Genomic DNA, 24,773 nt, shown 5'->3' with positions numbered 1-24,773 from the left:
ATAACCACTATCCCAATCAAGATACAGAATATTTTAAGCCCTGCAGAAAGCTCTACAGTGCCCCTTTGGAAGCTTTTGATAAATACTCTGACTTAATTAGATTGTGGTGAGGCCTGGGCATCAGTATTTTTTCAAAGCTCCTCAGGTGATTCTAATGTGTAGCCGAGGTTGAGAATCACTGATTAATTCTTGTTTCTCTGGGCAGCCTGGGTGGGTCAACAGCTTGGTGCCGCCTACGGCCCAGGGCGTGGTACCGGAGACCTGGGATCAAGTCCCGCGTCAGGCTCCCTGCGTGGAGCCTGCTTCTCCTGCCTGTGTCTCTGCCTCTCCTTCTCTGTGTCTCTCATGAATAAATAAATAAAATCTTTAAAAATAATAACAATCCTTCTCTGATGAGTACATGGAGACTACCAGGAGGTGGTTACTGGGAGCTCAGGGGAGATCTAGGACTAGGGTGAGGCAAGAGACTCCTGGAGTGTACAATTTAGGGAGGGACTCCAGGTCGATAATGAGCATCCCCTTAAATTCTCCACCCTACATGCTTCCCTTGCCTCCCCCTAGTCTGGGCCCCAACTTGGGACTGCTTCCTATGAATTCAAATTAATGGCTAAGTGTAGCTGTACAGTCAGGCTCTGCCAGTAGTGCTATTAATTTCTGAAACAGACTCAGAAATAAAAATTCCATAGTTCTTATTACTCCTGGGCTTTGGAAGACAGGGCAAACCTTATAATAAAATGCCAGGATTTTAAGTGAGGCCTAAGGGGCAAGAAGGCACTTGATCCTAGCTTCCTTGTATGCGGTGGCTTCAACTGAGCTATGAGGTATGGATCTTGGTGCTGGTGCCAGGCTACTGTGCCTGGTATGCTGGTGACAGCCCTGCTTGCATGGGTGTATTTGAGGGCGGAGGAGACCAGGATGCTCATGTTTGCTTTTGTTTGTCCTCCTAGAATCTTCTGTCTGCCCCCCAGCCCTCTTCCTTCTCCTTTCCCTTCCTAAGTAGGAAGCTGGTGGTCTGGGGTCTGGAGCACGCTTTCTTCCCCACTCCTACCCTAAACAGCTGGGATGCTGAGTTGGGACTGGGTTCTTCTTGCCTCCCATACAGACTGAAGTTCTCTGAGGAACTATCTCCCATCTCTCTGCTGGAAGGGCCACAAGGGGTCAAGCACACAGCAATTAACCAAAGCCTTGTCCCCGGATTTCAAGGGAGGGGAAAGGGGGCTTAGAAAGCTGATCCTTCCAGAACATACCTCTTTCTGCAGTTCAGCCATCTGCTTGTCATCTGAGGAGCCCTTCTGTCCTCCCCTTCCATCCTATGGAGGACAAATGTCATTCCCTATCGGAATAGGCCCTCCCGCCCTGGGGGTTCTGTAGGCATTTTCAGGCAGCTCATCCCAATCTCGGGGGCCAAGGCAGGTGCTGTGGGCCAGATGTGCCTGGATCCACACTGGACTCCATGGGGCACCATGGCCCTTGGGCAAGGAAGTCCACAAGGGGCCAAGCCAGTCTAATGGATGATGCCCATGGAGACATGATGCTGAATATCCAACAGGCTCAGATGGCATTGGCTTGAGTCACCTTTTCATTTACAGAAGTATACCTCGCCTCTGCTTTGTGCCAGCCCTGGGTTGTGAGCTAGGGATGCAGAAATGAAGTAAGGCGAGGTGCCTGCCCTTGGGAAGCTTTCATAAAGGAATGGGAACAAACAGCTGGGAGATGCTCAGCCACCAGAAGAAGTCTCTCCCAATCAGGCTGCAGCACTGTTTATTGATGGGCATAACTCTGCTAAAAGAGTGCTGGTCTGGGGAGTCTTCCCCCAATTCCTTACCCCAAAAAGCGAGTCTAGTCCCAGGAAATACCATGGACTCTAATCATAAATTCAGTACTACCAGGGAGGAGAGCCAAGAGGCCCACAAAGCTGCTATCAAGCTCCTGGGCACATCAGGGTCTGGCAAGCACCACTTGAAACCCATATACAGGGATTCTGACCAGAAGCCCGAGGAGCCCCACTCCTGGGTGAGCCTGAGGCCCTGGTCTGGCAGCAGGTAGGTTACACGCCAGGGAAGCCTTCCTGAGTTCCTGAGAAGGTAGGGCTGCAAGCTGTGACTCCATCCCTACTGAGGATAGACTGCTTTCCTGGGTCAGGAACAGACTGAGCTGCCTTGGGTGGGTAGAAGTCAGCCAGGAGGGGCTCTCCAGGTCAGCTAGCATCATGGCTGTCTCCCCCCAGAGGGTAGCCTGGGCTATGTACTGCAGGGGACTGTTTCTGGGGGCCAGGTTTGGGCTTTCTGGAGGCCGCAGTCAATAAGAAGAGGCACACCTGCTGTGTGGGGGACGAAGCCGCAGCTTCCTTAACCTCCAGGCCGCCTGTCCGTGACACGCGCATGGACTCCCTCTTCAGCTTCCTGCGCTCTCGCTCCACCTGCAAGATTCAGCTGAGAAGTCAGGGCTTGGCTTGGCTCTGGGGCTGGAGCAGGACTGCCTGTTTGAGAGGAGGCTGGTGTGGCTGTGGGTGTAGGTGTGAGCAGGCGACAGCAATCATGAGAAGCTAAACTCCCAGCATGAGGAGAACATGGGCCAGGGCAGCCTGAGAGCAGAGATGTGCTGCTGGGCCAGAAGAGGTAGGGCCAGCCACTCAGGCCTTCAGAGCAGGCTTAGTGAAGGCTTTCTGTAGTATTCTAGACTCTGCAGGCCATTAAATCTCTGTCACAACTATTCAATTCCTCTATTGTAGTGTTCCCATGAAAATTTCTTTTCAGTAACAGGCAGCAGGGCTGAATGTGGCCCTGGGGCTACAGCTTACAGCTCTGCTCTGCGGGCTACACAGGAGGTAGAGACGCCTGCCCACTGGACTCCAGTTGAGGGAGCTGAGGACAAGAGAAATGGATTACCTGCTCCAAGGTGGCCCGCAGCTGGACATTGTGGTGCTGCAGCCTGCTCCGGTCAATCTCCAGCTGTGCCACTGCTTGCTGGAGGTACTCCAGCCTTTGTCCCCAGAGCTGCCTCTCCTCCAGCCCAAGACTAGGCTCAGCCTCGACTTCTGACACCTGCAGGACAGACCTGTTACTCTCACCTGGGCAGCCCCTTAGGCAGATGGGGATCAGATAGAGGGCAAAGGGATCAATCTGGCAGAGCTGAGCTTCAGGGACCCAATTCCCAAAGGAGGGGAAGAAGCCCCTGGAAAGGAGCTTCCCCCTGGCCATCTGTTCCCACCAGGCCCCCAGCTCACCTCTTCCAGCTGTCCACCTACCTCTTCTCTGGGCCTCTGTTCTGCTCTGCTGGTTGAACTAGAGCTCAGGAGCTGCTCCTTCTCCAGAGCCTGTCTGGTGAGCTCCAACTCATCCTGGGACATCAAGGTGTGGAGCAAATCACCCCCTGACAACGTCATATCGAGACCTTCTCTGCCTTCCATCCTCATAAAAACCGATTACTTTTCTCATAGATTATAGTCTTATTGTTCCTGGAGCCTCTTCTGAACTATTCTAGTGAAGAATCTTTATTTTACAGGTGGATAAAGCAAAGAAGCAGAGAGGGGTCTATTCAAAGATGCACAGTTGGCTAGGGCTAAAACCTGGCTCGTCTGAGATCTCCCATAAGCTAAGCAACAGCTTGGAGCACTGAGACATGGACTCTGGGATCACACACAGTTGGGCATTATGGCACCACTTATGGGCTCTGTGACTTGGTATGAGTGCTCTCCAAAACCCAACTTGCTCATTTGTGTGAAAAAAAAAAGAAAGAGAAAAAGAAAAAGAAAAAGAAAAAGAAAAAGAAAAAGAAAAAGAAAAGCTCTATGAAGCGTAGATCAAGACCCTGAGGTTAAATCCCTATTGATAAGTGGGGACCCCAGCACTAGATATTTTCTAGGTGCCGTATGTCTCCTAAGTATTAATGGTCAAGAAGACAGATAGGAAGTGCGTGTGCACAGGTGGAAGTTGTCTGAGAGACGGGAAGATCTCAGCAATAAACGGGCTGCATTCTAGAGTCAGACTCCCTAGATCTAATTCTGTCATCAACTGGCCATATGACCTTGGACAAGTTACCTGGCCTCTCTGAACTACAAACTGAAGATAATAATTCCTACTTCTCAGGGCTGTTGTGGAAGGAAGCAAGAATAAAAACGCATGGCATGGAAAATGCTTAAGATAAAAAATGACAGCATTGCGATGGAGGGCTGCATCTGAAAGATGTTCTTGAGTGTTTGAGGGGTGAGGAGTGCAGGGGGACTCTGACCCGGCCTACAGTACTGCTCAGTAATCCTCCTGCCCAGTGATATACCTTACTTTCTCTGTGCCTTTAAGAATGAGCCTAGAAATAGGAAAGGAATTTACTTATTGAATGCTTCCTTCCTATGCATTTTATATGTATTATCTCATTTTATACTCAAGATGACCCTTGGGGCTAGTACTGTCATTCCCTATTTTATTGAAGAGAAAAACAAGAGTCAGAGAAGTAAAGGCACTTATCTAGGGTCACACAGCCCATAAGCTGTAGGACTGTGTTACAAACTCAGGAACTTGACTCCAAAGTTCACAATGGATCCCCTTCTCTGCATATCGCTCCCAGAAGGTAAGTCCCTGCATGACTGTGTCTGAGATGACGAAGGGGGGACACCTGGGTTGAGCGTTTGCCTGAGGCTCAGGGCATGATCCCGGAGTCCCAGGATCGAGTCCCACATCGGGCTTCCTGCATGGAGCCTGCTTCTCCCTCTGCCTCTGTCTCTGTGGCTTCATGAATAAATAAAATCTTAAAAAAAAAAAAATGAGATAACAAAGGGGGTTCTCTGGGGCTCAGCCCTGGTCAAGGCCCCACAATGTAGAGTCAATTTCCTGGGAAAACTGGACTGGGTTCCTCTTGGCAAAAGAGACAATGGCTCTCTATGACCAATAGCCAACTTCACTTTCCTGACTGCCTACTCCGTGCAGGCCTTATGCTCAGTGCTGGGGTGCCCAGGGGACTAAGACATGGCCCCTGACCTTGAGGTTGAATGCTACACCTTAAGGCCCACTTCCCTTCTCACTCAATATTCCACCTAGAGGAGTACACTTATCCCTAACTGGTGTGGACCCCAAGTCTCTATCCCTAGCATCATCCTTCAACTTCAGGTCACTTTACAGTCCTGCCCACTGGACGTCATCCCCTGTACATCCCACAGGCACCTCACCTTGCTGCCTTCCATAGCATTTCTGAAACCTGCCTTTGAGCAGAAACCTAAGGGTTTGGTTTTCTTCTGCCCTTTTTTTACTTCCCCATCTCTTAGCCAGTCAACTGCCAGAAGTCCTGTGAGCTTCTATACCCACCCTGTGTCACCATCCACCCCTACTGTCTTAGGTGACCATCTGTCCCGGGACTTCAATGACTGCCTCCTTGTTGTTCTCCAGATCTACTGTTGCTTCACACAGTAGCCTGAGTGACTTTCTGGACTAAACATTGGATTGTGTCACCCTCCTCCACTGTCCCAAATGCTTCATCCAGGTCCCACTGGTCAGCCAGGTCCTTGACACAACTTAGAAGCCCTCAACGATGATGGCACCCTGCTGCCTTGTCTTCTGTTGCTAACTGCCCCTCTGTGTCCCAGGCAGCCCGAAGTCCCTATGCAGACATTACACATTCTCCTTCCTTTTTCCTCTTCCCCAGTAAGCTCCTCCCCCACCTGTGCTTGGCTAATTCCTTACTGTTCCCTTCTCATCTAATTTTAAAGCCTGCTTTTATTGGGAAGCCTTTCAGGATTTTCCACTAGGAACGGCTGGCTGAGTGCCCTCTGCATGCTCAAGAGCACACTGATCTTCCCTAATGAGGATCTAATTAGAACCTGACAGTGCATTCTAATTGTTTATCTGCTTGATTAGAAGCTCTACGAGGGCAGGAACCGTGGTTGTCTTACTTTCTCCATATCCCCCCAGACTAGCACACTACCCTGGATTCCACTTATCTCCGCTCTCTCACACCCTGAGGTGCCATAAGCCCAGGGTGGTGGGCAGCGCCTGAGCTCAGCCAAACTGGGCTCTGCACCCTCCCTGCTGTTATGATTCACGGGGTGACTCACCTGCAGCCTCTGCTGTTCCAAGTCCCGCTCCAGAACAGAGGCCTGTAGGAACATGGCTGCCTCCTGCAAACTGCTGACGCTAGCCTTGCTCTGGGCCAGGGACAGCGCCAAGTCCTGGGCCTTCTCCCTCCACTCAATCTCCCTGGCCTCAGTTAGCCTCAGTGCTGTCTGCAGTCGCTCCAGCTCCTGCTGCAGCCTGGGCCCTAAGGTGGCAAAGTCTGTAGAGGGCTCTGGGGGCGCTGTGTGGCTGTGCAGTGAGTCCTCCAGATTCTTCCTTTGCTGGGCCTCCCTCAGCCCCAGGATCTCCTCTTCCTTTTGGGCTAGAGTCAGCTGCAACTCCCTTAGGCTTTCTCGAAGGCCTCTCATCTCTTCCTCTTTCTCCTGCTCCGGACCTGGCTTCCCTTGGATGGCATCTTCTCGGGCCCTCCGGGCCAGAGACTGCTCTAGCAGCTGCCCCTGTCTCTTCTGATGGCTCAATTCTTCATCTCTCTGGGCAAGTGCCCGCTGGAGCTGCTGCACGGCCTCCTGGTGCCGGAGGTCCCGGTCCTGGATCTCGTCCTCTCGCCTCCTCAGAGCCTCCTCCAGCTGCCGGGCTTGTGCCTGGCAAGAGTCCAGGGCAGCCTGCAAAGTGGCGGTGCTGGTCTCCAGGCTGCGGCTCAACTCTGCTTGACCCAGCAGCCGCTGCTCTTTCTCCTGCACGGCAGCCTGGGCCTTGCTCAGGGCCTCCTGCAGAGCTTGGGCCCAGTCCCGGGCTGTCTCCTCCCGAAGCTGGGAGGCCCGGCCATCGGCTCGCAGGGCCTCCAGCGCCAGGTCCCGTTCCTTGAGTGCAGTCTCTGCCTGCAGGAGGCTGGCCCGCAGGCCCCCGACCTCCGCCTCATGCTCCTGTGCCCGCTCGGCACCCTGTTGCTGGAGGGCCAGCAAAGCCTCCTCCTGCTCCCGAGACTCAGCCCTTAGGTCACCCACCACCTCCTCCAGGGCCTGCACACGCCGTCCCTCCACGGCCAGCTCCTCCTGGAGCCTTCGCACATGCTCCTTGTGGTCCTCAAGCTCTCCCTGGCGCTCTTTCAGCGCCGTGTGGGCCTGCTCCAGAGCCCTCTGCAGGGTGCTTGCCTCTTCCTTCCTAGTCTCCTCCTGCCCCAGGGCCTGCTGCTGTTGGTGCTGCAGGGCCTCGAGCTCCTGGTCCCTCTGGGCCAGGGCTCTCTGGGCCTCTTCCAGGTGACCCTGAAGTGACCGCTCTTTCAGCTCCCCCTGTTCTGCGGCTTCCTGCAGATGCCGCTGCAGGACCACTATCTCCTGCTCTCGCTGAGTCAGGAGGAGGCCAGTCTCCCCTGCCTTCCTGTGTAGGCCCTGGAGCTGCTGCTCCAGCTGATCCTTATACTCCTTCAGTTCCTGGATGCGTTCCTGCTGGCATTCTACCTCCCTCTCCTTGTCACGCAGGATCAGCTTCAGGTGCTCCAGGCTCCCGCGCTGGGCTTTACTCTGGCCCTTCCCTTCCTCTGCCCGCTCCTGCATCGGTGGCCTCTGGGAAGCCAGCTCCCGGCCTCGCTCTCTCAAGGACAGCTTGATCTGTCCCAGGTCCTCCTGCAGGATCTTGGTCTGCAGCGTCCTCTGGTCTTCTAGGACCCGAATCCTTTCCCTCTGGAGCACCACGTCCTGGTCCCTCCTCTCTAGGTCCTGAGCCAGACGCTCCTTCTGCCTCTGCAGCTCCTCGATCTGTTCTTGCTGGGACTTCAGCTCCTGGTCCTTGTCCTGGAGCTCTTTCACCAGAAGGGTGCTATGGCTCTCCAGCTTGTCGATCTGACTGCTCTGGGCCTGCAGCTCCTGGCTCTTTTCTTCCAGGTCCAGTGTGAGGTGGGTCAGAGCTACTCTCTGCATTTCCCTCTGGCCCTCCAGCTCCTCGATTGCCTTCTGTTGGCACTCCATCTTGTGATGGTTTTCCTCTCGTTCCAGAGCCAGGCATTCCAGAGTAACCAGCTGCTTCTTCAGGTCCTGAATCTCTCCTTTCTGGGACTCTATCATTTGGGCCTTCTTCTCAAGTTCGAGAAGCTGATGCTCCAAGATGTTCCTCTGGGTCTCTCGATCCTTCTCGAGCTCTTGGATTTGCTCCCTCTGTGCAACCAGCCTCTGCTCTTGTTCCTGCATGGCCAGAGGCAGATCTTCTAAAAGGGACCTGCACTTCTCCAGCTCCTGGATCTGTTCTTGTTGCACATCTACCTCTTCGCTCTTCTTCTTCAGGTCCAGAGACAGAGCTTCCAAAGTAGACTTTTGCATCTCCCGTTGTTTCTCCAGTTCCTGAATACTTCCCCGCAAAGCCTCCACCTCCCCTTCTCTTTCGGATAGAGTCTGAGCCAGGATAGCTAAATTCTCCTGCAGAGCCTTCCCTTGGGCCACCTTCAGCTCGCCCTGCTCCTGCAGAGCCTGGGCCCGCTCACGCTCGGTCTCTGCTTCCTCACTCTTGAGTTTCAGGGCTGAGCGAGCAGTTCTCAAGTCCTCCTCCAGAGCCCTGGTGGCACCAGCCTGAGCCCTGGCTTCTGCCACAGATGCCTGCAAACGTTCCACCTGGGCTGTCAGGCTCTCCTTGGCTGCCTGCAGTAGCTTTCGCTCATTCTGGGAAACAAGATGCAAAAATCGCCTTAGGCTACGCTTCCTTGATACTGTCACCCCAGCTCAGGCCCTCCGTTTCCTTACTCTGTGGCACAGCCCCGTCAAGGAGTAACAAAAAGAACTGGTGCATTCCAGGTAAGCTGATACCATAAGAAATCATCCCCACAACATTCCAGGGCTCTGTTAGGCCCAGAGAAGAAAGCCTGATACAAACGAGCCATCCCAGATTCTGGTCTTTCGGGACAAGGGACAAAAATTTCTACCTCAGTTCAGAAAAACTCACCGGGGCCTTCCTAACGGGCCTCAGGGACAGGGAGACAGCCAGGGAAATAGACCTTTGCTGAAGGACGTTGGACATGACATATGGATGGGTTATGACCATAAGCCGAGGTGGTCTGGAGCCTGGCCCGAGGGTTCCTCCTGAAGAAATCCCCTCCCCCAGATCAGGGCCACCTCACCTGGGCCTCTAGTCCCTGCAGCTCTGCTTGCTGTAGACGACTCTGTAATGATGCCACAGTTCCATGCAGTTCAGTCAGCTCAGATTCCAGGGAGATCTGTTTTCCTTCCCACTTGGATTTCTCTTTGGGAAGAGAGAAGGTGGTAGAGCAGGGCCCAGAGTTAAGAGTAGAGGAAAAGAGGGATATAGAGGCAGAAGGATGGTGAGGAACAGAATCAAAGGGGAAGAAGGCTAAGAAGGAGAGAATTACATCATTTCGCAGACCTGTCACCCATCTGCCAGCTGTTCCTAGTTGTCTAGGCTCCTTGCAGCATCCGCGCTCGCATCTGTGTCTGCTGCCCAGTGCCAGCACTTGCCTGACTATCCTCCCAACACTGCCTCACCCTGATCACGTAGAGATCGCCAACCCTGAGTTCCAGGCAGGGGTGAACTAGAGGACATTGGAGGTCCTTTCTAGTTTCCAGTTCTATGATTTGCAGAGGTTCCTAGGGACTGGTGTTACTCTATTGGCTGCCCCCTCATTTCTGAAAAATGCACCAGAACCCAGCTCTCAGGGAGCCCTCTGGGATATTTTCAAGGCCCAGACTCCCTCCCCAAGCTGTCCTCTTCTCTTCTACAATGGAGCCTTGGCCCCCAAGACCCTCCCTCTCTTTTTTTTTCCAAGTAGTCACCACCCATACACTTGGCTGCGGTAGGGGGACATTCTCCTTAGATCCTCACACTTTGCTATCTCCCAAACAAGCCCATAATCCTTGGGCTGTCAAAGGTTAATAATTTTGACGACATAGTTGGAAATGACAAAAGTTACCGTGGATAAATGACAAAAGACAGAATTTTATAACCTTCTCACATTCCTGGCCCTAGGTAGCTAGTTTTTAAATCTGTGGACAGAGAAAGTAGGAGCCTAGCCAGGAACTTCCCTCACTTCAGCTACTCTGTCCCCCTCTGTCTCCCTCCTTCCAGAATGGCCCTCGAAACAGAAAAATAGTCATCACCCCTTTGGAAAGGTCTCTAAGTAGCTTCTCACAGTTGTGAGCGAGCAGTAAAGAGCAGCTGCCCCTTCTGGACTTCGGCATCTCCTCTGTCTTCCCTCCAAACCTCCCTGCCTGCCTTGAGCTTCTCACCTTCCTGGTTCTGGGAGAGTTGTCTCTGCAAATCCTGCAATTCTGTGCAGACCTGACTCTTCTCGGCCTCTGTATCAGTGAGACGCTGTTCCAGCTTCAGGGCCTGTTCCCGCAGATCATCCTGGGAAAGGTAGGGTGAGGTTAAGCTCCTCATCTTCCACAAAACTACCCCAGCTCCGGACCCAAGCACCCCCCTCCTCCCCTTCAGCCTCTGTGGGGTCTGCCCTGTGGATCTATTCCTAGATGGCTCTCTGGAGTGATGACAGGCTCTGCTCCAACTGACTGGAGCCTAGAATCCCTGTCTGACCCTGCTGAGCTCAGGGTCAGTTCTCCCCCCAAATTCCAACTTCAAAGCTCAGCTCAAAGGTCACTTCTTCCTTCCCTGTGACCCTCCCCAAGTAAGAATGAATTGTCCCTTCCTCCTATTATCACTATTTACATCTGTTATTGATCCGATTAATTCTATCAGTTCTGCTTATTTTAGAATTCAGTTTCCTTCCTCAGCCTTCTCGAGGGTGGAAACCTGGTCTTTCTCCTTCCCATACCATCAGCTCATAAGGCTGGCATATAGGTGGCATTCAATTTTTATTGAATGATTGGTTCACTGAGAGGTGGAATTTACGGGACATTTAGTTCAACCTATAAATGGCAACCTCAAATCTTAGTGGTCCCCAGTTTTGTCGGGTTTTTCTTGGAGGTACTGGCACCAAGCATAAATAAATCAGAGCTAAAGGGAAAATGATACATAACAATATCCCTCATTTCTCCAGGCTTTTCTAGTTCAGAGCCCACTCAGATCCCTCCCTCCCTACCCTCCTCACAACCCCAAGGCAGGCATGGTTTGCCTCAGTTGGCTAGTGAAACCCAGGCCCAGGAAACCAAATGCCATGCTCATCCTTGCCCAGGTAGAGAGTGTTGGGGTGGAACTCATCCCAACTTCATTTTGGGAATAAAACAGCTCAAACTGCTTCATGAGTCCTCTGCCAGGGAGTGAAGAGTTCAAGGAAGGAGAGCATAGCATCATACCCGGGCCTGCTGAGTCTTCCATAGGTCTTGGTGAAGTTTCTGGAGGGCAGATGCCACTGCCTCAGCTGACAGAGCTGTCAGGAGGGGCCCTCTCTTAAGGAGGATCCCAGTTCCATTCTGGTCTGAAAAAAATGAGAAAACACATCCTCACTTGGCTTCACTATGAAAGAAACAGCCAAACCTCCCCAGATCTGGCCATGGCCTTCCTACGGATCCCTCCTGTCCCCAAAGAACGCCTTCGAGCAGTTCATTCGTCGTGAACTTTCTGTGTTCCTATGTGCCAGGAGCTATGGTGGGCACTAGATAATGCTAGTTATCATTTGTTAGGCATTTAGTAAATGCCAGGAACTGTGTGACCTATTTTACTTATGTAATCGTATTAACCCCTTAGAAAAATCCTGAGATGGGGGTGCCTGGGTGGTGTAGTTGGTTAAGCTCAGGTCATGGTCTCAGGGTTGTGAGATCGAGCCCCATGTCAGGCTCTGAGCTCTGTGGGGAGTCTGTTTAAGACTCTCTCTCCCTCTTCCTCTGCCCCTCCCCTGCTTGCACACGAGTGAGCTCACATTTGTGTGCACAAGCTCTCTTTCTCTCTCTCTCAAAAAAAAAAAAAAAAAAAAAATCAAGCTTAGAGAGGATAGGTGACTTGCCCAAGTACACATCTAGCAAATGGCAGAGCAGGGGTTTAGACTCTGATTGAATTCCAGAGTCTGTGGCCTTAGCCTTGATGCAATACTGCCTAAGGAACCAGAGGCCCCTTCTTTCTCCCCCCAAGGGAAACAGGCCTGGCTTTGGCCAAAGGACTGAGTCCTTGGGTTGCCGGCTTACCTGGCTCGGGGCCCCAGAGGGAAGCAGAGTCTCCCCCGCCACGCAGCTCAGGCCTGCTCTCACAAGCAAACCCCAAGGCCTGCTGCAGGACAGAACAGAGGCTGGCCAGCTGGGCCTGGGCCTGGTGCCCCGGCTGCTGCTCTGCCACCAGAGCTGCCAACTGGTTCTCTGTGCTGCGCAGTCGCAGCTGGACTTGGGCTGCCTTGGCTTCCAGGGCCCGCAAAGAAGCTCGCAGCCGCTGCTCTGTTACTTGAGATGTCTCCAGCTCCTCCAGCAGTTGTGCTTCCTGAGCCAGAAAGTCAGCCTCCTTTTCCTTCACCTCCTGCTTCAGTAATTCCACCTGCCAGGAAGGAAGTGTCATCACTCTAAGCAGGAGTGGACACCTTCTCATCAGACCCTCCCCAGCCTATGCTCGCCTTGATCAGGGCCTTGATCAGCTCTCCAGCAGAAAGGAAGGCTCTGGAATGAGTGTTACTCTCAATCTGACCTGTTTGTCCACCAACTGACTCCTGACACATGGGCCTAGGTGATGCAAATGGGCTGTGGCCCTAGTTCCCCTGGTAGCAATGCCAACTCCCTGCTACAATCAGAACTCTGCCTGAAACCCTGACACTCAGCCCAAAGAAGACTAGTCACAATAATGATGGCTACTATTTATAAAATGCCTACTGTGTTCTGACACCACACATTCCTATAGTGGCTAAGAGTTATTCTTGTCTGATGGATGAAGAAACGAATGTCCATGTAACCTAGAAGCAGGATTGCTGGGAGCAAATCCAGCACTGTCTAATGACTGGACCTGGTCTTTCATTGCTCTGGTCTACTTTCTATCTCTGACCGGCTTAGTTTTTCCCTCTGTGTCCAAGGTCTGGGGTTATGAGCAGACTGAATCCTGAAATTTTCTTGCTGCTGCCTCCCAGATCTGTTTAATGACCTGTTCCACTGCTGTGTCTTGCCAAGCTGACCAAGCACACTTAGATGTACCCATGCTTGGACTAGGCCTATGTGAGCTCCACCTCTTTGGGCACCAGGTTCTGTTCTCAACTCTGGATCAGGTTCTCAAGCCCCCAGCCTGCCCAGTTCTGACTTGCACCTCCTGCCAGGGCTGCTGAGGTCCCAGCACACCTTGTACAATGGAACAAGAGAACCGTCCTCTTATGAGATGATCCTGAACAACAGCCTTCCGCACTCTAGGAGGAGGCCTCCACCAAGGAATGGCGCCCCGGGCAGCATGGGAAGTACCTGGGTGCTGAGCTCTTTCTGCCCTTCCTGGGACTCCTGCATGTCCTGGCGCAGGGAGCTCAGCTCCTGTTGTCGAACAGAGTCAGCTTCTTGTAAAACAAGGAGTCTCTGCTCCTTTTCCATCAGCGACTGAATCAGGCTACAGAGAGGCCAGAGGGTTAAGGTCATTTTCTTAGGGAATGAATAACTCCTTTCACATCTGACTATGCTAAATGCAGCATTAATACTTAAAAGAGTAATCGTGAGAGAACAATTACAGCATAACAATAAAAGCTTGAATCTGTTGAGCACTGAGTGCTCCTAGGTACTTCATGGACCTGATATCACCTTTTAGCTTCAGTTTCTTCTTCTCTGGCAAATTCCAGAAATACCTGTGTAATACCACAAATTCAACATATCCATTTCTTCCCATCCCCTCTGCACCCCCCTCTCCCCAGCCACCCTCTACCCTGCTCCCTAGCTCAGCGAATGGCACCTTTATCCACCTAATGCTCTAATTTGGTGGCCCTGACCACATCAGAGAGTTCTCCCTTCATCCCACTTATGTCCAATCGGTGATGACATATAATGAACTCCAACACCCTCAATGTCCCTTGAGCTCCTTCCCTCCTCCCCTTCCCCACTACCCCTACCCTTGTGCATCCTTAGTATTTCTCCAGCAAACAACCGCATCCACCTCCTAACCCTGTCTAGCTCCCTGTGATTGTTTCAACAAGAGGATCTGTCCCTCTTCAAACTTCTACGTCACTGAGGAGACACGCCGCACTTCACCTGGATGGCCGTATCTCACTCCTGAGGTTTCCTGCCATCACTCTCTTCTGATACATCATAAACGGGACCATGTCAATTTCTCTGCTTAAAACCCTCCTTTGGTTTCCTACTAAACCCAAAATAAATGACACACTCCTGGTCGTGGCCCACAAATCCCAAACGATGCAGACTTGCCCAGGTCATGTACCCTGTCCTCGTTCACCAGGCTCTGGTCATATAGTGCTTCTGGTATCCCCAAAGATCTTCAGTATAGATCTGCCTCCAGGCCGCTGAGATTTCTAACCTACCACAGAACTTTCCCTCACCCCTTTGCATGGCTGTTTTCAGCTTATCTTCAGTGATCGGTTTAAAGGCAACCTCCCCTCCCCTTTAAGGGGAGGAAGGCTTTCCCTAAAACCTTAATCTAAAGTACATCCTCACCTTTACCTCTACTTCAGCATCCTGTTTCTTCCCTTCACACCATGTAAGTAACCAGCAATGACTTATCTGGGTGATTACTTAATCACGTCTTCCCCACAAAACCATATATTCTATTGAGGCAGGAGCCATGCTGTCTTGTTTATCACTAATGTGTCTTCTCAAAGTATACTACCTGAAGTAAAAGCTTTGAAGACAGGGACCATATCCTCTCTACATGGCTACCTGTACAGTCCAGGGCTAGAGACATGAGATGCCAGGTTGCCTGAGCAAAGGCCTGTCCATCTCACAGTGACCATAGTGGCTGGACAGGCAAAAGCTACTCCGTGGACTATCAAGCCTACCTGGCTTTCTCTCTCTCCAGCTCCTTCTGAATTCGGCTATACTCCTGGGCCTCCCTCAGCTTCTCCTGAACCTCCTGCTCCACCAGCCTCCGGGAGTCATCTCTGGAAACCAGCTGAGACTTCAACTCTTCTACCTGGAAAGATAATGGCATGAGGATCAAGGGCACGGGGCCAGCAAGAAGACGCTTCTCACATAGGGCTCCAGGGTCCTTCGAGGCCACAGTCACTGGCCCATTTCCAATGCTCGGGGGGCTTCTGCCAATGCTTACATACTATTCTGACCACCCCTCCCCCAGTACCATTCAGCCTCACCGCTGTCTCCCAGCCTCACATCTGCTGTGTAAAGGCAGGCACAAATCAAAATCTTGGCTGAATAGAATCACCCAAAGGCCAAGTGATAAGTGGTAGGCAAGTGTGTAGTGATTATATTTTTTTAAAATAAACAATGAGAACACCAACTGATAAACGATTCTGAAAAGGAAAAGCAATCAGAGTAGGAAAAGCAACATGATATTTTAAAATATGTGATCTCTGGGGGAGGGTGGGAAGAACAACCGCCTGAGAAAATCTAAGTTCTGTGGTTGCCACAGGGAGAGAGGACTATCTCAGGGCTCCAAGGGCACAGGTTCAGTTGTAAGCACCCTTCTGTTTTCCATTCCTTCCCAAGCAGAAGGAGGGGAAGAGCCAGGCTATGCTGGGGAAGGGCTACAGGACCGGGAGAGAGAAGGAGGCACCCGCTTCTGCAGGTCCATCTTCGCCTGCAGCAGGGCCCCGCACTCTTCTTGGACAGCAACAAGGTCATCTCTGTTCTGCTGGGCTGCCTGCTCCAGCTCCCCCCGAGCCTCCCGGAGCTGGGTCTGCAGGATCTGAGTGGTCTCCTGCAAAAGGAGAAGACCACAATGAACAGAAGAAAGCTCCCACTGGGGCCCATGTCTTACAATCTATGTCATATAGATACTGGTTTTTCAATTGGGTTGGCAAAAGCGGAGGCAGGACCCAGCAATCCACGCTCTTTTTACCATGCCACCTCAACCCTTACCTCCTGCTCCCTTTCCTCCCTCACAAAGCGTGCTGGCTCACCCTGGCTTTCTCTGTCAGCACCCCTGAGTTGGTAGCAGTCCCTCACCCGGACCGCTGCTGCAGGCTCCTATTGCGTATCCCTACAACCACTTCATGTCACCACCACTTGTGCACATGCATGTGCACGAGCGCGCGCACACACACACATACCCCTCCACAAAGCAGCTAAAGTATTTTTTAAAGTACCATCCAACAGTTTCCCACTGCCCTTAGAACAAATTCCAAGCTCCTAGCATGGCTGACCAAGAGCTCCTGGGCTCCTGTCTATCTCTCCACTTGCCCCTGACCCTATCATGCTGGAGTCACATGGCTTCCTTTCTGTCCTGGCACTCCTCAAGCCCCTGTCTCTCACTGCCTTTATGATGGCTATTTCCCTTGCTGAAACTATTCTTCAAATAGCTGGCTTTTTTTTTAAAAGGCTTTACCGAGGGGTGCCTGGACAGCTCAGGTCATGATCTCAGGGTCCTGGGATCTAGCAGGGTCCCAGCTGAGCAGGGAGCCTGCTTCTCCCTCTCTCTCTGCACCCCCTGCTCGAGCTCTCTCCCTAAAATACATAAATTCTTAAAAAAATAAATAAATAAAACGGCTTTATTGAGATATAGTTCACATATATAATTCACCCATTTAGGCATAATGGTTGAACCATATCGATGGTTTTTAGAATATTCAGAGTTGGACAAAGGGCACCACATTTTAGAATACTGTTATCACCCAAGAAAACAAGCCTGTACCCTCCCTATTCCCATCTTCTCTCCCAACTACTCATCTGCTGCCTCTGTAGATTTGCCTATTTGGGACATTTCCTACATATGGAACCATGTGCTATGTGGCCTCTTGTGACTGGCTTCTTACACTCAGCATAATGCTTTCAGGGTCTGTCCCTACTGTTGCCTAGGGCTGGCCTCTTTTCAACCTTCATGCTTCAGCTCAAATGCCACTTTCTCGGTGAGCCCTACCCCTTTTGAACCACCTTTTTCAAAGTGGCTTCTGGTGAATCCCTCTCAATTACTTCACCCTAACCATTTCCCTTACAGCATTTATTAGGACCCACGATTATCTCATTTATCTCTATCTGCTCATTTTCCTCTGCTCTGCCACTAGAACTCGAGCTCTTTGAGGACAGGGACTATGTATGTCATGCCACCTGCTGTGACAGCACCATGCCCAGGACCTGGTACAAAGAAGCACCACAGAACTGGTCCATGCCAAAGGAGCATGTCGATGCCACCTTTCTTCCCCACCCAGATCCACTCTCCATACCTGCTCCTTTAACTTCTGGACCTTCATGTCCTGCCTCAGCCGCTCTAGTTGTTGGCTGGCATCTGCCAGCTCCTTCTGGGTCTGCAGCAGGGTCTCCAGGAGGGACACTCTCTCCTTCTCTGTTTCGAGCTGCATCTGCAGAGGGGCAGGAGGCCAAGGGCTTGCTACATCAGGGGTCACCATGCTCATCTGCTGGGCCAGAAACACATCCCGGCTGCTCTGGGTCTCATCCAGCAAATGGGGTGGGGGCTGAGGGCCAAAGAAGGTCTGGACCTGCTTGTCAGGAACCAGGAAGTACAAAGATTGTCACTGGTTTGCAAGCTGACAGGATGTGGTGAACATCGGCCCTCCCTCAGGAAGTGTGATACACTGTTGGTCCTGCAGCTAACAGCACTGGTCACCCTACTCACGAGCAGCAAAGTGAACAGGTACTTCTCGTCTGGAAGCCCCCTGCGGCAGCACTCTTGGGAGTGGAAAAGGAAGTAGTCAGAAGGAGGGGGATCACAGCTCCAATCTCCCCAGCTTCCCACCTGGCAGAGGGCACTCTCTGCCTCCGCCCGTTCTTCCTCCCTCTGTGTCCGGATGGCCTCGGCTTCTGCCTGCTGTTCCCTCAGCCTCGTTTCCAGCTCCATTTTCTCCTTCTCTAGGCTCTCCAGGGCCTTATCCAGTTCCTGCTGGTGCCAAGAGCGCTCCTTCTCCTGGTCATGTGAGGGAAGCAGGGTTAGAACCCAGTGGGTGAGGAGAAGAGGCAAGGGGAGGGCTGGAGTGGAGGTCCGCCCTCCCCAGCTGAGCGTCTTTGGTATCTCTCCCTCTGCTGGTTTCCCCCTCGATAAAGTGAGGTTGCTAACTCCTGCCTTATCTATCTTATTAAATTTTAGGAGAATCAAATGAGATTTAAAAAACCCAAGTGATACAATACATGAAAACGTGTTTTCTAAAGTGCAACTGTCCCTAATATAACTTATAAATATCTGTTATTTTAAACCAACCACACCATAGTTGATGGTTATAACCATGAACTGAGGAGACAGATTAGTTCTCTGTTGCCCACTCTCCCCTGTTCAGGGTGGTGGATAAGCCTCCTGAAAAGTCAGGTTGAGCCTTGTTAGGATGTCTCCTGCTATACAAGAGCTTTAGAACAGGGCATCCTGGTCCTTCCAGAGGTCCACCAGTGACCAAAGTCTTACCTGATCCCCTAGACTAACCCAGGATCCTCTCCTAGTTCCCAAGATAGTAGTGAAGGGCTCTCGAACCCAGCTGCCTGGGTTATGGTTTACGTATTTTAAGATTTTATGTATTTATTTGATAGACAGAGAACACAAGTAGGCAGAGAGATAGGAAGAGGGAGAGGGAGAAGCAGACTCCCCAGTGAGCAGGAAGCCTTGATGTGGGGCTTGATCCCAGGACTCAGGGATCATGACTTGAGCCTAGGGTAGATGCTCAACTGTGTGAGACCTCCAGGTGCCTCCGGATTATGGTCACTACTGTTGAGTGACTTTAGTTAATGTCAATCACATTTCTGTGCTTCAGTTTCCTCATCTATAAATACAGGGAGAGCAATTCAGGTTGCTCTGAGGATTGAGATAAGTCAGTAGAGCACCTTAAGTACATGGAAAGCACTCCATATTTAACACCTGTTGACATGATTCATCACGTTAGCAGTTCCTGGAACCTTTCCTTTAAAATGTGTCCAAGCTCAAGTTATACATTCATTTCATGGGAATGCTCCTTGGGTTTCACCCCTTCCCAACATCATCTCGTGCAGTACCCCCCCCCCCCCCCCCCCCCGGCCACACTGGCCTCCTTTCAGGACCTCGGGCACACTACACACCCTCATACCTTAAGGCCTTTGCTCCTGCTCTCCATCTCCCTGGAATGCCCTTGCCTGCCCCCGACACCACTGTTTATCACAGCCTAAATAATGTTTGCTCAGAGAGGCCTTCCCAGACCACACACTCGCAACAGGTCTCCTTGTTGTTCCTCTTGTAACACCCAGTTCTTTGTCTACTTAGATCTTACGTCATCACTTACTTATTTGCATATTAACTTGTTTAATACTTGTCTTCCCTTTGAGGCCTTAAGCTCCATAAGGAGAACCACATCTACTTTGCTTCCACTGTATCCTCAGGTCCCACCACTGTGCCAGCACATAACGAATACTCCACAATGCATGAATGAATCACGTTTCAGCTACTGCACTGTTAAGATGCCTAAGAACAGCAATTTACAATGCCACAATTATAGAACAACTATGAATATCAAATCTTACCCTCTGATTCAAAAAGCCAGCTGTAAAAATATGGGAAAGATGGATTTTAATAGTAGTAAGTGTTAAAAAAAACAAACACAAAACTGACCTATTTGCTCAATTTGAGTTAGAAGTGTGTATGGCTACTGGAAGAGCCAATTCTGTGATGTCCAGGAAGTAATAGTCTAGGGTTGCCAGCTAGGCTGTGGATCAGAATATTCTGCACACTGGGTCATGAGTAATGGGTAACATGTCTAGAGGAGAGCAACCGTGTTGGTAAGGGATTTCAAGCAAACCTAACACTGATTTGTTTCACATGAATAGATTTTGGCTCAACATAAGGAATAATTTTCCAATAACTAGATCTATAAAAATAAATGAGCAGCCACTGGCAGAATACAACTGAAGCTAAGCAACCATTGACCACAACACGAATGGTTAAAAGATGCTTAATCCCTGCTCTACTGTTTATTAGCAATGTGACCCTGAGTGATTTCTTGAAGTTTCAATTTCCTTACCAGTCATAGGTAGGCTATTTGAAATAATATAAGTAGCATTTAGCATGGCACTTGGCATGGGCAAGTGGTTAATAAGTGCCCACTATCACTAGAATTAAAGTGGGTCCAGCACCAGGTGGAAGAATGTGAAGACTATAGCCTCTAAAAGTTTTTCCAACTGCTAGGATTCCAGGAGAAGCAAGTCACAGTTAAAATTAACAGATTCCTGGGATGGCCTGGCTGGCTCAGTCAATATAGCGTTTGACTCTTGACTTCAGGGTCGTGAGTTCAAGCTCGACATTGGGCATAGAGCTTACTTAAAAAACAATAAATAAATAAAACAAATAGACTCTCAAAAGTCAAGAGAGTAGTCAACCTTTTTTAATTAGTAGGGAGATCATAAGTCAGACAATCAGAATTCAGGGGGATTATCTGAATGAGGAAAAGAAAAGATGGAAGAGGCCCTCCCGTGACTCAGGTATGGCCATGAGATAGTCAATCCTTTCAGAGAAGCCTAGGTTTTGTCAAGTGGTAACTCATCATTCAGAAATTTTATTGCATCTTTCACTTGTAGGGTTTTCCTTAGGGGGTACACCTGATTCTTGCTGGGCAAAGTGCCTTCTGGACACAATTCGACAAATAATTCAGTTACCTACTTTAGGCACATAATTCCCAAAACCAGCAAACGTCTGTCATCTTGCCAGCAAGTCTGCCTTGTAATAAGAGTCAAATCACAAATACACACAAAGCACAAGTCAACTTCCATTTCCAGAAACCTGACAAATACGATCTCTAACCCCCTCCACCCACGATATGGCAAAACATCTTGGATAAAATATTAAATCTATGGGTTTTTTTTCCTAGATTTTATTTATTTATTCATGAGAGACACAGAGAGGGAGAGAGGCAGAGGGAGAAGCAGGCTCCATGCAGGGAGCCCAATGTGGGACTCAATCCCAAGATCATGGGATCACAACCCCAGCCAAAGGCAGATGCTCAACCGCTGAGCCACCCAGGCATCCCTTAAATCTAATGTTTTAATGTGTAAGTGAGCCAGCTGTAATTTCATAGGAGTCAAAAATCAAAGCAAGACTTGGGATCCAAAGAGGTAAATGAGCACAGAACTGGCTTTCCACTGGAGGCATTTGCTATACCTAATAACCTTGAAATTCATTTTAATGTTATGCGGAGAAAAGAAAACAGAAGACAAGGGTAGGGAGTCAATAGAAGATTCCCATATAAAGCTGGACCTCCAAAGTGCTAACCGGGAGTCAACAAAATATGGCATGTGGGCCAAATCTGTCCATCCTCCTGCTGCTATATGGCCTGTGACCTAATAATGGTTTTTACATTTTTATTATTTATTTATTTATTTATAAAGATTTTATTTATTTATTCATGAGAGACACACAGAGAGAGAGGCAGAGACATAGGCAGAGGGAGAAGCAGGCCCTATGCAGGGAACCTGATGCAGGCCTCGATCCCAGGACCCCAGGATCATGCCCTGGGCCGAAGGCAGGTGCTAAACCACTGAGCTACCCAGGCATCCTGGTTTTTACATTTTTAATGGTTGAAAAGAAATTAAAAAAAAAATTTGTAACATGTGAAAATTAGATGAAGTTCAAATTTCAGTGCTACACTTATGAACACAGAATGTTCATTTGTTTACATATTATCTATGGCCGCTTTTGTACTACAACAACAGAGGTGAGTAATTATGACAGAAACCATAAGGTCCACAAAGCTTAGTATGTGGTGGCCCTTTACCAAAAGCCCTGGGCTAGAGTGCCCTCAATAGAAAGATAAACCTGGGGCGGGGGGAGAAAAGAGGAGAGAAATGGGGAAGAAAAAAGGAGAGAAAGGAAGAGAGAAAACAAAACAAAAAAATCCCACAGAAGGAAACAGCAAGAATATCTAGCCAAGAAGGGGTCCAAGGCATTCCTCTGCTCCCTTTACAGCCTGGGGCCAGTTTAACAACCCTATGTCCCAGAACCCATGCTTAATTCTCTGTACATACCAAAACAACACTAACAGCTAACACAAATAGAGTTTACTATATGTCCGGAATTGTTCTCGGTGTTCTCCATATATTACTCACTTAACAGCTAGAAACTGGATTTTGCACCTTGGTGGCCAGGTTAGTTCTGTTCAGATTTCACCTTTATAAGCAGCAATATTTGGCCCAAGAGCCAGCAGGTGGAAAACTCACTGAAGGGAGGCCATGTGTGCCTCTCCTGTCCCCAGCCACATCCATGACGTACCCATTTCTCTTGGAGCCGGTTCACCTCCTCCTCGTGGGCTGACTTCTGCTGCTGCAGGGCAGTCTGCCCCTCTTGCTCGGCCTGGGCCAGCCGTCTGGCTGCTGTCTCCCGCTCTTGTTCTGCCCGGTTCCGCTCACTGTCCAGTTCCAGCTTCAGGCACCTCACTTCCCCTAAGGTGCCAGTGACAGGTGATCTCTCACCAAGCATCTGCCCTCTTTCTTTCACCCCTCTCCCCAGACCTCATGAGCAACTTCCATCACGGAGGCCCTGGGCCTGGCTGGAGAAGGACGTCTGATAACTTCCCACTGCCTTCCTAGTTTTCAAAATCTCCAAGGAATGAAGTGACCCCCACCCCAGTTGGGGGTCTCACCTTGAAATGCTTCCTTGGCTCGAATGACAGTTTGAATCTGGACCATCCCCAAAGAATGAAGTGCCCCCCACCCCAGTTGGGGTCTCACCTTGAATTACTTCCTTGGCTCGAATGACAGTTTGAATCTGGACCTCTAGCTGTCCCTTCGTGACCTCTACCAGAGAATTTTGTTGTTGGGCCTCAAACAGAGTGCTCTCCAGTTGCTCCTTGGCTGAGCTGTCAGGTTCAGGAATCAGGAAGAGTTCTTATCCATCAAGTCCCTTAACCTTCCTTAAGAGGACTTGGGTTTGACATACTGACTACCCGGAGAAATTAGGGGGCAATTATAAATTCCTAATTCATTTGGGACCCATATACTTTGGGCAGGGAACTTAGTTTGGCTACCCCTTGCTTTGCAAAGCTCTCTCTGCCCTTGGCTGAACTGGGTCTGAGCCCTACCTGAGGCCCAGTAGTTGTTCAGCGAGGTCCTGCCGGTCTCGCTCCACGGCCTGCAGCCGCACCTCTAGGGCTGCTCTCTCCCGTACTAGGGCCTCCTTCTCCTGGACTTCTCGAGCAAGCACTTCTTCCTGTCGCTTTGTCTCCTGACGCAGCTGATCCAGCTGAGCTAAGGCTGCCTCCTGCTGATGACGTGCCTGAGAGGAAGAAATCTATAACAGACAGAGGCTGCTATCGCCAGGTTGGGGCCACAGGCCCTTCAGAGATTCTGGGCCCAGCTCTGTGAGTCCTGAGCGTTGCCCACTCATACAAATACTACTTCCTGCATCAACCCATAGAACTCCCAACCCAGGAAGGATGGCTCTCCTTTGTGCAAGACCCTGTGTTAGGGCTGCAAGAAACTATCTCTAAGGAGCTTTTAGTTTTAAGCAGTAAGATAGACATAACATCAGGAAGAAAGCGATCAGCCTCTGAGAAAGGGACTCTGGGAAGGAAGATTATGTATCATTTTTAGGGCAGTGGGAAGTTTGGTAGAGGAGAAAGAGGCCCGTTGAGCTGAGTCTTTGGTTCAGAAAAATTTACTAAGTCGCTCTATGTGTTAAACATTGTACTAACAGATAAAGGAATAGGGGGCCCAGGGGGCGCACAGTTGGTTAAGCATCTGACTCTTGGTTTCGCCTCAGGTCCTGATCTCAGGGTTGTAAGATCAAGCCTTACGTTGGCTCCATATTCAGCGTGGAGTCTGTTTAAGTGTCTCTCTCCCTCTCCCTATCCCCCTTCTCAACGCGCTTGTGTGTTCTCTCTCTCTCTCAAATAAATACATAAATCTAAAAAAAAAAGAAAGAAAGAAAGAAAGAAAGAAAGAAAGAAAGAAAGAAAGAAAGAAAGAAGATAAAAACAAGTAAGACACAGCCCTGCCTTCAAGACCTTTTGGTCTAGTGGTGGAGACTATAAATGGATAATCACAATACAGTGTGAGTTGTGTGTGGTGTGGCAGTTGGAATATGCAGGAGGTGCTGTCAGAGCAACCAGAAGAGGCATCTAATTCAAAGTGGAGGGTGTGAAGTAGTAGGGAACCTGAAGGATTCTTACAGAAATTCTCTTGAAAAACTGGAAGATGTACCCCAAACTAGTAACACTGGTCATTTTTAGGAAGTTAAGACCTCTTCACCTTCTGAATCATTTCTGTAGAATTTTCATTTTTTATGATGAATACACATGATACCTTAATGTGATGGTATTAGTTTTATCTTCTTACCTCGCTTAGTTTCTCTTGAATTTCTTCCTTCTCATCTTGGATGGCCCTGAGATCTGCCTGCAGCTCAGCCCCCCTCTCCTCTGCCTTCTGCAGCTGTGCCTCCAGGTGAGTGTTCTTTTCCTGTAGGGCTTCCCTGCTCCTCTCGGCCTCTGCCAGGCCCAACTGCAAAGCGTTTCTTGCCTGCTCTGTTGCTTCCATTCTGTGGCACACAGATTGGTTCTCTTGTTCTAACTACTGGACAAAATGGGAAAGGCATCAAAGGCAAATGGTTACAGTTTTTAGATCAAGTGCTAAGACAGAAATCCCAGTGAGATGTGAATCTATTCTCCAATGAGGAACACAGGAGGGCTATTATGAGAGGGGGCTACACATTCATTTGCTCTGGTGCTGTATTTCAGGTACTAGATGGGTTGATGCTGGGGATGGCAATTAAAAAGGCAAAACTCTACTCTCACAGAATTCAGAATAAAGGAAATCCAGGACATTTCTAGGGCTTAAGGTAATGGGTGGT

General features: G+C 50.1%; 1 protein-coding gene across 14 annotated transcripts in view; it reads right to left on the bottom strand.

Moving 5' to 3' along the window:
• The window catches only part of CEP250 (centrosomal protein 250), a 49,886-nt gene that overhangs the window by 1,084 nt on the left and 24,029 nt on the right, over window positions 1–24,773 (bottom strand). For 8 of the 14 annotated variants that reach the window (XM_072800738.1, XM_072800736.1, XM_072800739.1 and 5 more), the window contains 18 exons: window positions 24,263–24,493; window positions 23,008–23,216; window positions 22,658–22,785; window positions 22,200–22,369; window positions 17,724–17,891; window positions 17,194–17,328; window positions 15,588–15,731; window positions 14,854–14,987; window positions 13,322–13,460; window positions 12,080–12,419; window positions 11,255–11,376; window positions 10,229–10,349; window positions 9,106–9,227; window positions 6,044–8,650; window positions 3,248–3,340; window positions 2,889–3,044; window positions 2,318–2,419; window positions 1,248–1,310 (listed from right to left, as the gene is read on the bottom strand). In XM_072800738.1, coding sequence (XP_072656839.1) covers window positions 1,248–1,310; window positions 2,318–2,419; window positions 2,889–3,044; window positions 3,248–3,340; window positions 6,044–8,650; window positions 9,106–9,227; window positions 10,229–10,349; window positions 11,255–11,376; window positions 12,080–12,419; window positions 13,322–13,460; window positions 14,854–14,987; window positions 15,588–15,731; window positions 17,194–17,328; window positions 17,724–17,891; window positions 22,200–22,369; window positions 22,658–22,785; window positions 23,008–23,216; window positions 24,263–24,493 — 5,184 coding nt within the window. Of the gene's footprint in view, window positions 1–1,247; window positions 1,311–2,317; window positions 2,420–2,888; window positions 3,045–3,245; window positions 3,480–6,043; window positions 8,651–9,105; window positions 9,228–10,228; window positions 10,350–11,254; window positions 11,377–12,079; window positions 12,420–13,321; window positions 13,461–14,853; window positions 14,988–15,587; window positions 15,732–17,193; window positions 17,329–17,723; window positions 17,892–22,199; window positions 22,370–22,657; window positions 22,786–23,007; window positions 23,217–24,262; window positions 24,494–24,773 lie in introns of those variants that run through there. The other 6 variants (XM_072800740.1, XM_072800741.1, XM_072800742.1 and 3 more) reach the window with 5 other exon arrangements.

This window comes from Canis lupus, chromosome 26 (genome assembly GCF_048164855.1).
Source record: "Canis lupus baileyi chromosome 26, mCanLup2.hap1, whole genome shotgun sequence".
Lineage (NCBI taxonomy): Eukaryota > Metazoa > Chordata > Mammalia > Carnivora > Canidae > Canis > Canis lupus.
This window is presented reverse-complemented; position numbering and strand designations above follow the sequence as displayed.